The 16,037-nt window shown below is 37.8% G+C and overlaps 3 protein-coding genes across 3 annotated transcripts in view; all 3 read left to right on the top strand.

Annotated features, from left to right (window-relative positions):
• Window positions 1-859: 859 nt before the first annotated feature.
• Window positions 860-4,700, top strand: LOC110102649 (aldehyde dehydrogenase family 2 member C4; the record flags this gene model as incomplete). Its single annotated transcript, XM_020831085.1, is given in 8 exon segments — window positions 860-1,002; window positions 1,266-1,649; window positions 2,146-2,235; window positions 3,197-3,370; window positions 3,478-3,615; window positions 3,702-3,839; window positions 4,117-4,178; window positions 4,277-4,700. Coding segments are annotated over 8 exon segments (1,403 nt in total), but the record flags the coding sequence as incomplete, so codon positions are not given.
• Window positions 4,701-7,624: 2,924 nt separating this feature from the next.
• LOC114578361 (aldehyde dehydrogenase family 2 member C4-like) lies at window positions 7,625-11,706 on the top strand. The gene is made up of 6 exons (XM_028700962.1): window positions 7,625-7,721; window positions 8,167-8,309; window positions 8,410-8,793; window positions 10,188-10,277; window positions 10,371-10,544; window positions 11,659-11,706. Exons 1-6 carry the CDS (start codon window positions 7,625-7,627, stop codon window positions 11,704-11,706), a joined length of 936 nt encoding a protein of 311 aa, XP_028556795.1.
• A 1,528-nt stretch (window positions 11,707-13,234) lies between these two features.
• The window catches only part of LOC110102654 (aldehyde dehydrogenase family 2 member C4-like), a 6,939-nt gene continuing 4,136 nt past the window's right edge, over window positions 13,235-16,037 (top strand). Inside the window, exons 1-3 of the mRNA XM_020831091.2 lie at window positions 13,235-13,331; window positions 15,183-15,325; window positions 15,426-15,809. Of these exons, the coding sequence (XP_020686750.1) occupies window positions 13,235-13,331; window positions 15,183-15,325; window positions 15,426-15,809 (624 nt within the window). The remainder of the gene's footprint in view (window positions 13,332-15,182; window positions 15,326-15,425; window positions 15,810-16,037) is intronic.

Here is a 16,037-nt window from a genome sequence, read left to right as displayed (position 1 = left end):
TAGAAGTAATAACAAACATGAGAGAAACATTCGGTCGCAGGCAAAATCTCGCTATACCGAGGTGTACCGAGTTTTTCGAAAAAAACTCGGTACACCTCGGTATAGCGGGATTTTGCCTGCGACCGGATGTTTCTCTGCATCCGGTCGGGGGACGTAATAATTGTTCCTTTAGAAGGCAGTAAAAAAGTCATCCCAAATGAAGCTTAAAAGTCATTTGTAAAATTAATTGTGAACTATTTGTTTGAAAAGCGGAGTTCTTAAACTCAAGAAAATATAGATCAATAAGTTTCGTACAACTATCATGCTAAACATATTTGGGACGGGTTTTGGGACGTAATAATTGTTCCTTTAGAAGGCAGTAAAAAAGTCATCCCAAATGAAGCTTAAAAGTCATTTGTAAAATTAATTGTGAACTATTTGTTTGAAAAGCGGAGTTCTTAAACTCAAGAAAATATAGATCAATAAGTTTCGTACAACTATCATGCTAAACATATTTGGAACGGGTTTTTTACGGCTTCTTGAAGCAGTTTTTTAGTATAAAAAATCTAAAATACTGCTTAAAGAAGCTGTAATAAAGCCGTCTCAAACGAAGCCTTAATTTCATGTCAGTTGCCAGCAGGTCGAGTTAGGGTCAATTTTTTGGCCTGTTTATTAATCGGATCGAGTTCTAGTTAACTAGATTTGGGTCAGATCAATTAAAAAAATGTATTCTCATAAAAAAATTTCTTTAAAATAATGAGAAAATTAAGTAAAGTTACATTTAAAAAAAAAAAAAATTCTCAAACACAGCATTAGAAAGCTGTCAATTACTTTCAAATAGAAACTGACCGCTAACGCAAGAAAATCAATAATTTTACAGGAAAAACATTTGAGACGAGAGATCCAAGAACAGGAGAAGTGATTGCAAAAGTAGCAGAAGGTGACAAACAAGATGTAGATTTAGCTGTCAAAGCTGCAAGAGAAGCCTTCGACTATGGAAAATGGCCTCGAAAATCTGGCTTTGTATGTTATCTCATCCTCTTCCTTAAGATTATTCTGTGCTGACACCGGACACAACTTACCGTCCAGTGGACGAATCAGGTGCAACCACGTCACCCAGTACCGAGCTGCAATACCGAGTATGGGGTGACATGGCGTATTTTCATTGGACTGCGTTCGACATCCGGACAGAATAATTCATCCTTCTCTCTTTCTCCTCCAAATGAAAAACCAAATCAATTTACATTCAATCATCTTCTTCTTATAACTCATAGTATTTTCAACAGGCAAGAGGAAGAATCATGATGAAGCTTGCAGATTTGATTGATGAACATCAAGAAGAACTGGCCATTTTGGAGTCCTTAGATTCAGGAAAACTATTTCATCACAACAAAGTCATGGATATTCCGGGTGCCGCTAACTCGGTTCGATATTATGCTGGTGCAGCTGATAAAATTCATGGGGAGACGATGAAGTGTTCTGGAGAGTTTCAAGGGTACACATTGAAGGAGCCCATAGGTGTGGTTGGGCATATTATCCCTTGGAATTTTCCATCTATAATGTTCTTCGCAAAAGTTGCGCCGGCTTTGGCCGCTGGTTGCACCATGATTGTCAAGCCTGCCGAGCAGACGCCCCTTACTGCTCTTTATTATGCAAATTTGGCTAAGGAGGTGACTGTTTTTCATTGTTATTTTGTTGTTGTTGTTGTTTGTTGTATGAGATATGTTGCCTTTGAGTTGTTACAATTGTTGGGAGATAGCCAAAAGTTAATGCAAATAGAAGCATGAAACATAAGGGTGAATGTTAAAGAAAATTAATAATGTTTTGATGAAAACCTGGAAAGATTACACAGTTTTTCATTGCATAATAGCCTTTTCAAAGCATAAAATAACATAGATTAGCAAATGTTTGATGTTCTATATCCTTGCGGACGTCGAACGCTGTTCGGAGACCAACCAGAATGCGCCGCATCACCCCGTTCGATACTGCGGCTCGGTACTGCTCGGTACCACTCGATACCGCGGCTCGGTAGCGCATATTCTGATTGCTCTCCGAACGTAGAGCTGCGTTCCGACTCCACACAGAATAATTTCTCCAAAAACTGAGTTATAATGTTCCTTTCAAGTTAATAGTAGCTGACATACTAACTTGATTTCTTCTCTGCAGGCTGGCATACCTGATGGAGTTCTCAATGTTGTCACAGGTTTTGGATCAACTGCTGGTGCTGCACTTTGTTCTCACATGAATGTCGACGCCGTTAAGTCCTCTTTGCTGTTCTTTATGTTCTAACTTCTTGTATGTTTACAACAAAGTTGCTCCTCAAACCCACAGGATTAAAACCTTGATCGGCCAAGATTGAATTGAAATCACTGTTGGTCGAACAAGAATGTTGGTTGATCAACCAAAATTTCTGTGCAATTTTGGCCATCCAAATGTTATGAAGATTTTACACTTATCGGTTGGAGAAGCATACTTTTTAGATATCTTGGGATTGTGACTTTGGGCGATCAAGTCATTAATAAGAGTACACGTTTTAGATATTTGGATCTATTGTTCAAAGTGATGATGAAATAGATTGGTATATTATCAGTAGAATTCAAGTTGGATGGTTGAAGTAGAGGAATGCATCGGACTTGTTGTGTGATAGAAAAGTGCCCCTATAACTTAAGGGAAAAGTCTATAATATGGTGGTGAGACCCGCAATGCTTTATGGTGCCGAATGTTGGCTATTAAAAGAGAATCATAATACTAAGTTTAGTGTTGCATAGATGAGGATGCTCAGGTGAATAAGTGGCTTAACCTTTTGAGATAGGATATGAAATGAGCATATAAGTGAAAAGGTTGGAGTAGCGCCAGTGGAAGATAAGATTAGAGAGAGTCGCCTTAGATGGTTTGGTCACATAAAACGGCAGCCTTCCGATGACTCGGTTAAAAAAGTAGAGGTATTAGATTTGACTTATGTTAAGAAAGGTAGAGGTAGACCTAAAAAGGCTTTGTTAGAAAATATTAGAAATGATATTTCTTTATTAGATTTAAACAAGAATTTGACTTTTAACATGATACAATGGAGAAAAAATATTCATGTAGCCGACCTCACATAGTGTGACAAAGGCTTGATGTTGTTGTTTTTGTTGGTGGTTGGAGAAGCATACTTCTGTTCTTTCATATATGATTTTGGTTTGTTCTTATCTTCTTAATTTGTATGATATTGTTGCAGATAAGTTTTACAGGATCTACAGAAGTAGGGCGCCTAATTATGGAAGCATCTGCAAGAAGCAATCTCAAGCCTGTTTCTCTTGAGCTAGGTGGTAAATCTCCATTGATTATCTTCAATGATGCAGATGTCAATATGGCTATTAATGTTGCCAAGCAAGCCATATTCTATAACAAGGTATATATATTATTCCTCAAAATTCCAAGTATTTGGATAGTTTTTGAGCTCGTGTTGATGATATATTCTTGTTGTTATGGAAATTTCTGTCATCATCGATTCATCAGGGAGAAATTTGTATCGCGGGGTCTCGGGTTTTTGTTCATGAAGGAATTTATGATGAATTCATCAAGAAGATTACTGAAAGTCTTAAGGATTGGGTGGTTGGGGACCCTTTTGATTCAAATGTTAATCAAGGACCTCAGGTGATCAGTTGTAGGATTTTTCATCTTCTTTCTTGAACAAAACTTCAGCTATTTTTACAAGATTTCATTGTTTGATTGTGTATTAGGTTGATAAGAAACAATTTGAGAAGATTCTTCAATACATCGAGTATGGTAAGAGAGATGGTGCAACCCTTCTGACTGGTGGAAAGCCCTGCGGCAAGAACGGGTACTTCATTGAGCCAACAATATTTACAGATGTTAAGGTAAAGTGCCTTACAAGTAAGAAGCTTGCGGAGTCCCGACGGGAAGAACCGTCCTGATTGCTGCATATTTAATACTCAACAATTACACAGTAAATCACCAAATAATCACAAAATACTTAAAAAATACTTAGTAATACTCACAATTGAGTATTTGCAAATACATAGCAAATACTCAGTAAATACGTAGCAAATCTGGACGGTTCAGTCCGCACGTAATAATTTCTCTATTTCATAGATCTTCTAATAGTTCATATACTTGAATTTGATACTGAAACAGGAGGACATGGTGATAGCTAGAGATGAGATATTTGGGCCAGTGATGTCTCTCATGAAGTTCAAGTAAGTATTGTATCTTATCATATGAAATGATTTAAATCAAATAATTTATACAAATAAAGCTAATTGATGGTTTTTATCTACTCCTTGAATTGAATTAGGACAATTGAGGAGGTGATTGAGAAAGCAAACAACACCATTTATGGGTTAGCTGCTGGAATTATCACTAATGATTTGAACATAGCAAATAGAGTTTCAAGATCGATTCGAGCCGGCATCATATGGATAAATTGCTACACCGTTTTTGATCAAGATTGTCCGTATGGCGGCTACAAAATGAGCGGATTTGGTAGAGATTTAGGATTACATGCATTGGAGAAATATCTTCAAGAGAAGACTGTGATTACTCCAATTTATGGTTCTCCTTGGCTTTAAAATGTTTGCTTTCATAAATGGATTAAAGCTCCTTAATATCATGAGCTTAAGTTATAATATCTCATTTCTTTCTTGTGGTGGTAGAGATATGAATGGTGTTTCTTCATTATAAGGTGATTGAAGTAATAATTTATCATTATGTCTCTATCATCTATAAGGTTTTACCAATAAATTATAGAGCTACTTTTTAGAATTATATAGACTTAGGTTCTTAGTCAAAGAAAGATGATTGAACACTAATAATTGATTGATGTTTATATGATTCTTTAGAGGGTTTGGTTTTATCAACTATGACTTTTTAAGCTAAATGATTTTTATTCTTAGACACAAAATCAAGAACACTCATTATTATATTCAACATTATTAAGTGGTTGTTTGGCAACGAGATTTATGTCTGGTTTGAGCAAGATTTATGCTAACTCCTGTCAAACAGGATTTATGGCACCGTTGTAAGTTACGGCGGAATAAATCCTGTCTCGTCTTTTTAGCGGTAAATCTCGGATTTACTATATCTTGCAGTTTGGCGGATTTAAGATTTCAGGGCACGGGAGAGCAGACTGTGGAACCTGGCTTCGATTGTCAAGTTACAAATAATCGCCTTAAATCTGATTCCATTGTCGAAGAGCTTCAAAGGTTTTAACAAGATTTAACCCTTATATTACCAAATAATTTTCAGGATTTACTTAATTTGAATTTACAGGATTTAGTGAATCCTACTCAAGTTAAATCATATTTTTGCCAAACAAACCCCTAAGAGTTTAAGTCTTTTTTTTTTTTTTGGAATAATTAATTAATTATGTTGATGCTTTATTTAAAAAATAAATTAATAATAAGTCACATATAATATATAATAGTACTCATATTCATAAATTAAGTACCTATCAATATATGAATTTATTCAATGTTTTGCTTATTAGTTTTGAAGTATGGTAATATATAAGTTTGTTATGAGATAAATATAATATTTGCCTAATTAATTATTCATTTTTTGCATAAATCTCGAATTAAATTTAATAGATAGAACATTTATCTCAATGAAATTTAAATTTTGATAACTGGACTCAATTTTTTTTCTTCCAAATTTTGATATTTAATTGCCAAAGTTAGCCGTCCTTCAAATTGGAATAATAATATTAAAAAAAAAAATTTAATTGAGTAGCTGCTTTTGGCCTGTTTAATATGATAGATTATGGACTTTTTTTGGAATGGATGCAGTTTTATAAAGCTAGTTGTGTGGTAAAAATAACTTTTTTTTTTGTTGTTGTATATATTATAAATATATTCTTTTTCAAATAATAGAATAGCTACTTTTTAAAGTCACCACATATTAACAATTCTGATTGTAAAAAGTGATTTCCAACCACAAAAAATTCTAAAAAAAGGCTAGAAAGCAACAAGAACAAAGTAGCCAAATAGAATTTAGTTGCAGTCTATGAAGCAAAGCAGTGAAAAAGTTGTCCCAAACAAACCTTATCATGAAGATTCAATAAGAGTTTGTTTGGGATGGCTACAACGTTTTATGTAACAAATATACATAATATATAATGCATTAACGATGAAAATTGGATGAATCGATATTGATATGTTCGTTTGGTCGGCAAGACCATAGTTGGTGGGTGACGGAGGTCAGAAAGACCATAGTCTGATGATGTTGGTCGGAGAGACCGTAGTTGGCAGCGACTGTGGTCAGAAAAGAACATTGTCTAGCGACTGACAGAAGTACAACATCGGGTAGAAGTCAGACAAAATTTTGGTGATGGACATAATTCCGGCAACGGGCGGAAGTCCGACGTCGGGTAGAAATTCAGTGATGGGTGGAAGTCTGACATCAAGTGGAAGTCCAACAAAAGTCTGACGACAAGCGGAAGTCCGACATCAGATAGAAATCCGACAACGAGCTGAAGTCCGGCGTCGAGTAAAAGTCTAATGAAAGTCCGGCAAAAAGTAGAAGTCTGACAAAGAGTGGAAGTCCGGGGACGGGCAGAAGTCCGGCGACGGGCGGAAGTACAACGTCGGGTAGAAATCCAACGACGGGTGGAAGCTCGATATCGGGTAGAAATCCGACGATGGGCAGAAGTCCGGCAGTAATCGAGGATGAGTCTAGTGGCAAGAGAACTCTTCCTTCTCTTCTTCCTTGGCTCCCTTTCTCCCCCCACCCCCTTGGGGTCTATTTATAGTTTTCTGAGAGTAGCATGACCAGTACTTATAAAGAATATCAAAAGTAAATTATGAGTGCTTTGAATGGACTGCCGATGCTGAATCCCTTGATCGTGGGCCGTTTATTGAGAATTTGAATGTCTTAATGATATAAGAATTTGATGATCATGGACTCGTTTGGATTCGTCTCGTCGAGCCGCTCAATTCGACTATAAGCATGTCACGTTTGGAAATCATTTGGTAATCTAAATTATGATTTGAGCCTTCCAAATGTTCTTCGGGTCTTTGATTTGGATCCATTTGGGCTTGGATTAAGTCGAATTTGGTGTCGTTAGGTTAGTATTTTCAAAGACGTTCAGTTCAACTGTAAGTTTGCTGAAATCAAAGTTCATATGATCTCTGATTTAATTTTTGAAATTTCCTACTTAATTTTGCTTTGAGATTCGTGCTCGATCAAGATGATTTTTTTTTATGATATATTAGGATTAAAACAAAGCAAACAAACAAACAAATCAATTTGTTTCTTATTCAATCATCGCAATATGAATCTTATCATAGAATAATAACCAAACATGTAAATTCGTTTCCTTTTGTTTTGTCCTTTTGTTTTGTCACATAAAAATAAATAAATAAATAAATATTTTTTATTTCCACTATATTATTTTATATTTTGAAACGAAAATAATCGCCAAGTGAAATGTTAATATGTCATTTTCTATCCTGAGGAAAATTGGCTCATTAATTATCATTTGCAATAATCATTTTTCTCGTAAAATATTATAAAATTGAATTACATAAGCCTGTGCTTGCCTTATAAAAGCCATCGGCAGTATTGAAGAGGAGAAGAACATAGAGGAAGAGAGAAATTAATTAGAATTAGAAGGTTTGTTTTAATAATTTTAAATCTCTCTATTTTCATGGCTTCTGAGAGTAATGGAGTTTCCAAGCTCAAGACTCCTGAAATCAAGTTCGCCAAGCTCTTCATCAATGGCCAGTTCATTGATTCTGTCTCTGGTATTTGATTCTCTCTCTCTCTCTCTCTCTCTCTCTCTCTCTCTCTCTCTATACAGTAGAGCTGTAAACAAGTCAAACCGAGCTCGAGTCAACTCTAGCACAAGCTTGAGCTTGATTACTTAATCGAGTTAAAGCTTGCTTCAAATGATAAGATGAGATGATTTTTAAAATTTTTAATAGTTTTATACTATAACTACTGAATTCAAATATAATTTATATTTGTATTTTTTAAATGAATCTGCTTGCGAGCTAACGAGTTGAGGTTAGCTCAAATCTGACTCATCAGCTCATGGATCTTGGTTCACAAGCCATTTATCGACCTGAGCATGAAGTGGCTCACAAAACAGTCTGACTCGCTTACACCCCTACTCTTTAGTATGTACTTGAAAAATAAAAATTCTTTCCTATCATATTTTCTTATAAAAATATAATTAATTTCATACAGGAAAGAAATTTGAAACAATAGATCCTAGAACAGGAGAAATGGTAACACAAGTAGCAGAAGGTGACAAGGAAGACGTTGACATAGCCGTTAAGGCTGCAAGGGAAGCCTTTGACCATGGCAAATGGCCTCGCATTTCTGGCTTTGTAAGATTGTTTTGCAAATTTTAACATATTTATGCGTTGGATAAGCTCAATTCAAGCTAATTACATGAACTGTTCGTAAAGATCGAGCCACTAATGACAGGAAAGGGGAAGAATATTGTTCAAGTTGGCCGATTTGATCGACCAACATGGAGAAGAGATCGCCATGCTTGACTCCATTGATGCCGGAAAGCTACTGCACATTACAAGAGCCTTTGACATCCCATTTGCAGCCAATTGTTTCAGGTATTATGGTGGTGCTGCTGATAAAATTCATGGTGAGACACTCAAGTGTGCAGGTGAGTTCCAGGCTTATACTCTCAAGGAGCCAGTTGGTGTGGTTGGCCACATCATTCCTTGGAACTTCCCAACTGTGCTTTTCGCCGCTAAGGTCGCTGCGGCGCTTGCTTCCGGATGCACCATGGTCGTCAAGCCGGCCGAACAATCGCCGCTATCAGCTTTGTATCTTGCTCACTTGGCCAAAGAGGTGAGTAGTTTGATTGGATCTATCTTCTAATTACTTATTCTTGCACTGCCAACCATGACTCTCAGGGTCCATTGGAGATAAGGGTGTCAATTTTGGGTCACGTGTCGGGTGGGGTCGATCCCAGAACTGACTCCACACTATTCGGGTCAACCCGAATCCGACCCGTTTTTGTAAACGGGTCAGTTTTTCGGACCCGAACCCGACCCGCTTCGGGTTCGGGTCAACCCTACAAGACTCGAATGACCTTGGGCCAACAAAAAAAATTGCTAGTTTCCAGGTCAAAAAAGGGGTTATCTCAGCTTTTCGGGTCAAAACAGGTCAATCTCGAATTTTCGGGTCAAAAACGGGTTTTCGGGTCAATTTGGGTGGGGGGGGAGCGGTTGATGTGTTAGCTATTGGTTCTTGATGGCCGGGTCCATCCCCCCTGTTTTGGCCCTTCGTTTCCTCTGCCTGCCCGATTCCTTCCCTCTTGACGCTTTTTATTTGATGGTTGTGCTTGGCCCGCCCTTGCTATACATGTTCGATTCCCTTGCTTTGCCCGTAGATTACCTGTTCGACTCAATGGCTAATTGTTCGGTTCCTGCATATATTTATGGCTGGTTTCTTTTGGCTATTGAGCTCCCAATGAGAGTAATTGCTGACTTTTTTTCTCTTTTCTGATTGGGTCATTGGGGTAGTTGAGTGGCTGTTTGGCTCCCTTTCTTCTCTTATATAACGGAGGCTGATTTGAGGATTTAAAAAGATATTTTGGTGATGATTTTTGGAACTAAAACATGAGGGTTTTTCTTGGATAGCTTATGAGCTTTATCCACTTCTTCTTCTCCTCTCTTTGACTTCGTTTCGGATTTCTTATCTATTTCTTCTCTCTGCAAGTGTCCACCCCATTTGTATCTTTCTTCTCTTTAAAATTTTGTAAGTTGCAAGGTGTCTTGAGTCGTATTTTTAGGGTGTCATTGCATCGTGTTATGTCTTTTATTTCGAGTTTAAAAGTCGTATTGTGTTTTTATGTTCTAATAGAAAAGTTGTAAGGTGTCTTTTTGTTTCATTTTAGTTAAATTTGTGTTTGTTAAAGTTGTTTTGAAAGGAATACGTCAAGTTTATATGCAATCTTGGTAGTCCCTACTTTTTAATTGCATCAATTTAGGGTCAAAGTGTCAACCTGAAACCGACCCGATATTTGGAACAAGTCGAATTGTTGAACCCGAACCCGACCTATTTCGGGTCCGTCGGGTCGGATTCAAGTCGGATTTTCGGGTCGTGTCAAAATTAAGACCCCTAATTGGAGACCTCTGCAGTTGTAAGGAGTTTTGAAAGCTCATGCAGGCATTGTAGACTCTTTTCTTTCAGGAAAAAAAAAATCAGACAATAACTAGAATTCTGTTTTGTTATTGTAGGCTGGTATTCCTGATGGAGTTATCAATGTTATCACTGGCTATGGCCCAACTGCTGGAGCTGCCATAGCTTCTCACATGGATGTTGATGCTGTAATATAAATCTTTTTTCTATCCTAATTCTCATTCAAAATTAAAGAATTTTATACAAATTGAATGTATAATTCTGTAATTAATTTCCTTAAGGTGAGCTTCACAGGATCAACAGAAGTAGGGAAATTAGTTATGGGAGCAGCAGCAGCAAGCAATTTAAAGATTGTTTCATTAGAATTAGGAGGAAAATCTCCATTAATTATCTTCAGTGATGCAGATATAGACATGGCTGTCCAGACTGCTTGGCAGGCTGTTTTCTTTAATCAGGTAATTAATTATCCTCACATATATTATATTGTATTTAGGCTTTGTTTGCGACGGCTTTTTTACTGCTTCTTAAAACAGCTTTGAAGAAGCAATAAGAAAAACGTCCCAAATGAAGCCTTATCTTATAAACATTCAATCTTAGGACTCCTGAGTTGACAATTTTGATACTATTTCTCACTTCAAAAAAAAAAAAAAAAAATCAAATTTTGATATTGTAATTGCCAAAGTTAGCCGGCCTTCAAATTGCTATAATAATATTAAAAAAATTAATTGAGTAGCTGCATTTGGCCTGTTGAATATGATATATTATCGATTTTTTTGGGTCGGCAGCATTTTATAAAGCTGATTGTGTGGGAAAAATAATTTTTTAAAAAGTTGTTGTAAATATGATAAATATATTCTTTTTCTAATAATCAAATAGCTACTTTTTGAAGACACCACATATTAACAATTTTGATTGTAAAAAGCGATTTCCCACCACAAAAAATTCTAAAAAATGACGAGAAAGCATCAAGAACAAAGTAGCCAAATAGAATTTAGTTATATGAAGCAAAGCAGTGAGAAAGTTGTCCCAAACAAACCTTATCATGAAGATTCAATAAGTGTCTGTTTGGGATGGTTGCCACGTTTTAGAAAGCTGCTATGAGAAAAATAACTTAAATGCTCCAGTTGTGAAAAATAGCTTTAAAATGAAAAAGAAAGAGAAAACAATAGTCAAATGAAATTATGGTTGCTGTCTGAAAAGCAAAGCAATGAAAAAACTGTCCCAAACAGACTCTGGATTTGTTGCATCCTAGAATATTCGTGGTGGTAGAGAAACATATAGTTTAATGTCTTAGTTTTGTACGAAGATTCAGCACACATACAAATAGAAAAGAGAGGGTGCAATATTTATAAGAGACACCAAGATTATTATGTGAAAAACCCTGAAAAGGGAAAAACCACGGGGCCTAGCCCAGTTTGAATGAATCCACTAGTATTTACAGTTGATTATAAATGAGGCCCTTCATTGGAGGGAAGGCGTTGACTTGATGTAACAGATATATATAATATAGAATGCATTACATGGTGGAAATTGGAAGAATCAGTATTGATATGTTTGTTTGGTCGGCAGGATCATAGTTGGCGGGCGACGGAAGTCAGAAAGGTCATAGTCTGGTGATGGTGGTCGGAGGGACCGCAGTTGACGGGTGACAGTGGTAAGAAAAGAACATTGTCTGGCAAAGGATGGAAGTACAACGTTGGGTAGAAGTCTAACGAAAGTTCGACGATGGGCAGAATTTTGGCAACGGGTACAAGTCCGACGATGGGTAGAAATCCAGTGACGGGTGGAAGTCTGGCGTTGGGTGGAAGTCCAACGAAGGTCCGACGACAGGCGAAAGTCTGGCAACGGGCGAAAGACCGATGTCGGGTAGAAATCCGGTGACAGGTAGAAGTCCGATGTCGGGTGAAAGTCCAACGAAAGTTTGGTGATTGGCAGAAGTTTGGCGACGGGCAAAAGTCCAACGTCGGGTAGAAATCCGGCAACATGGGGAAGTCTGGTGTCGGGTAGAAATCCGGCGACGGGCGGAAGTCCAATGTCGGGTATAAGTCCGACGAAAGTCCGGGGACAGGCAAAAGTTTAACGTTTGGTAGAATTCCAGCGACGGGCGGAAGTCCAAAGACGGTCGGTGGCCGGGCCAAAGTCTTGCATCAAGTAGAATTTCGGCAACAGGCCGAAGTCCGACATCGGGTAGAAATCCGGCGACGGGCGGAAGTACGACGATAGTTGAGGAGGAGTCTGGTCGCAAGATAACTCTTCCTTCTATTCTTCCTTGGCCCATTTTCTTCCGGCATGACCAGTAAATAGGAGGAAGATAAAGGGTAAATTAGGAGTGTTTTGAATGGATAACCCATGTTGAATCCCTTGATCATGGGACATTTATTGGGAATTTAAATGTCTTAATGATATCAGAATTTGATGATATTGGATTCATTTGATTCATCTCGTCGAGCCACTCAATTCGACTATAAGCATGTCACGTTTGGGAACCGTTTGGTAATCCAACTTATAGTTTAAACCTTCCAAAAGTGCTTCGGGTCTTTAATTTGGACCTATTTTGGCTCAGATTGAGTCGAATTTAGTGTCCTTAGGTTCATATTTTCGAGACGTTCAATTCGACTATGAGTTTGCTGAAAATCAAAGTTCAGATGGTTTCTGATTTAATTTTTGAAGTTTCCAACTTGATTTTACTTCGAGATTTGTTCCCGATCAAGATTATTTTTTTGATGATATATCAGGATTAAAACAACAAACAAACAAACAAATCAATTTGTTTCTTATTCAATCATCACAATACGAATCTTATCATAGAATAAAAATCAAACATGTAAATTCGTTTCCTTTTGTTTTGTCACATAAAAATAAATAAATATTTTTAATTTCCACTATGTTATTTTATATTTTGAAAAGAAAATAATCGCCAGTGAAATATTAATATGTCATTTTCTATCTTGAGCCAAATTGGCGCATTAATTATCATTTACAATAACCATTTTTGTCGTAAAATATTATAAAATTGAATAACAAAAGCTTGTGCTTGCCTTATAAAAGCCATCGGCAGTACTGAAGAGGAGAAGAACACAGAGGAAGAGAGGAAATAATTAGAATTAGAAGGTTTGTTTTAATAACTATAAATCTCTCTATTTTCATGGCTACTGAGAGTAATGGAGTTTCCAAGCTCAAGACTCCTGAAATCAAGTTCACTAAGCTCTTCATCAATGGCCAGTTCATTGATTCTGTCTCTGGTATCTCTCTCTCTCTCTCTCTCTCTCTCTCTCTCTCTCTCTCTCTCTCTCTCTCTCTTGTAGAGGTGTAAACAAGTCAAATCAAGCTCGAGTCAACTCTAGCACGTGCTTGAACTTGATTACTTAATCGAGTTTAAGCTTAATTCTACGAATTCAAGCTGGTTCTTTTATAACAAAAGAGATAAATAATTAAAAAAAATGCTTGAAATGATAAGATGATATTATTTTTTAAAAAATTTAATAGTTTTATACAATAAGTACTGAATTCAAATATATTTTATATTAGTACTTTTCTAATGAGTTGAGGTTAGTTCAAATCAGGCTCATTAGCTGATGAGTACATCGATCCAAGGTTCAAATATGTGTATCGCCGGAAGCATCGCAGATCGATGGCCACGATTCAGAGCTTATATTTCTAGTTGTTTATGCATTTTATTTTTATGTTTTCCTATTGTACCCTTATGTTGAGTTGAGTCATGTTGGGGCCCTGAGGGCAATTTAGTCTTTATTTCTTCTTGTATGTTTGAGACCTATATATATGGGTCTTTTCTCTTGTAATAGCTAATGAATATTTGAATGAAAAAAAATTTTGGTTTTCTTCTACTTCTTCTTGCATGAGAGCTGGAGAAGAGAGAGAGCTCAAGGGGAGCAAATCGCAAGGCCCACCAGTCGTTGGAAGAGTCCGCGGCTCGTGGTTAAGTTATTGTATCTTCTCGTTCGTGTTTTCTTCCATCTTCTTCCCCTCCACCATAAGAAAATCCCTTCCAAAACTCTTGTTGCCGCCGCCCCCTTGGAAGCCCGCCGCCGGCCACTCCTGAGAACCCGCCGGCCTCCCCCTCTTAATGGCCCCATTATTTGCCATTAATTCCCCCTTAACTCCCCTCAAATTTGAATTAGTTTCAATTTGGATTTCCCTCTAAATCCACTAAAATCTGAAATTAATTTCAGATTTTGGGATTAAACCTATTGCCATTGGATCTCCCTTGGAAACCGCCGGCTCCTCTTCCTCCTGCTCCCGCCGCCCCCTCATCTTGCTTCTCCTTGTGATCTGTGAAGTCAAAGAAGAAGAAGACTACGCCGCCCCTCTCCTCGTAAATGACGCATGGCGGATCCTGAGCTTGATAGCGGATTCGTGTACGACATCTACGGAGACATTCACATCACCCGTTCGCAGTTCTTCGACGTTGGATTTGGATTTGACGACACTATTGAGGACTATCTAAATCGCATCTTGCATACTCTCGTGGATGTCATAGACAATCAATTTCAAGACTACGATTGGATCCTCCAAGGTCATCCATCCCCGCCATCTCCGCCACCACCGACCTTTCCGTGGATCAAGGCCATTGATGTTGCTACCGTCCTCGTGGCATCGTTGGGTGTGCTGAAGACCTTTTTCCACTAAGCCTAGTGTAGTTGAGTGATCCATCCCCAAGGTGAAAACTCTCTTTATTAAGTTGCGGATTGTTGATTAATAGCTTTTGGTATTGCTACTATCTTTGGTTACCTAGGAGTTTTGGCTAATCTACATGTACTTCCTCGCCTAAGCTAGTTGAAAACTAAGATTCTTTGATGAACTTGCTTGTTATTTCAATAAGTTATTAATTGGCAATTCATTGTCAACTATTCTTAAAATTTCTTAAATGAGCTCATGCTCATGTTGGTTTCACATCATTAGCTCATGGAGCTTTGTTCACAATCCATTTACCAAACCACAAGCTGACTCACAAAACACAGTCTGACTCGCTTACACCCCTACTCTTTAGGGTGTGCTTGAAAATTAAAAATTCTTTCCTATTATATTTTATTATAAAAATATAACTAATTCATGTGAAAAACTACTTCATACAGGTAAGAAATTTGAAACAATAGATCCTAGAACAGGAGAAGTAGCAACACAAGTAGCAGAAGGTGACAAGGAAGACGTTGACATAGCCGTTAAGGCTTCAAGAGAAGCCTTTGACCATGGCAAATGGCCTCGCATGTCTGGCTTTGTAAGATTGTTCTACAAATTTCAACATATTTATGCGTTGGATAAGCTGAATTCAAGCTAATTACATGAACTGTTCGTAAAGATCTAGCTGTTTATGACAGGAAAGAGGAAGAATATTGTTCAAGCTGGCCGATTTGATCGACCAACATGGAGAAGAGCTCGCCATGCTCGACTCCATTGATGCAGGAAAGCTACTGCACATTACAAGAGCCTTTGACATCCCATTTGCAGCCAATTGTTTCAGGTATTATGCTGGTGCTGCAGATAAAATTCATGGTGAGACCCTCAAGTGTACAGGTGAGTTCCAGGCTTACACTCTCAAGGAGCCAGTTGGTGTGGTTGGCCACATCATTCCTTGGAACTTCCCAACTGTGCTTTTCGCTGCTAAGGTTGCTGCGGCGCTTGCTTCCGGATGCACCATGGTCGTCAAGCCGGCCGAACAATCGCCCCTATCAGCTTTGTATCTTGCTCACTTGGCCAAAGAGGTTAGTAGTTTGATTGGATCTATCTTCTAGTTACTTATTCTTGCACTGCCAACCATGACTCTCAGGGTCCATTGGAGACACTACAGGAAAAACTTCATTTTCCGGCAGACATTTTCGCCGGAAAATTGTCCAAAATCCGTCGGAAATGCTAATTTCCGACGGATTTCCGACGGAAATATTTCCGCCGGTTTGATGCGCGTCGAAAAAGGCCTTCCGGCGCAAAATAAT

This window comes from Dendrobium catenatum, unplaced genomic scaffold (genome assembly GCF_001605985.2).
Source record: "Dendrobium catenatum unplaced genomic scaffold, ASM160598v2 fragScaff_scaffold_1608, whole genome shotgun sequence".
NCBI lineage: Eukaryota > Viridiplantae > Streptophyta > Magnoliopsida > Asparagales > Orchidaceae > Dendrobium > Dendrobium catenatum.
The sequence above is the reverse complement of the archived record's forward strand: the minus strand, read 5'-3'. Positions and strand labels throughout refer to the sequence as shown.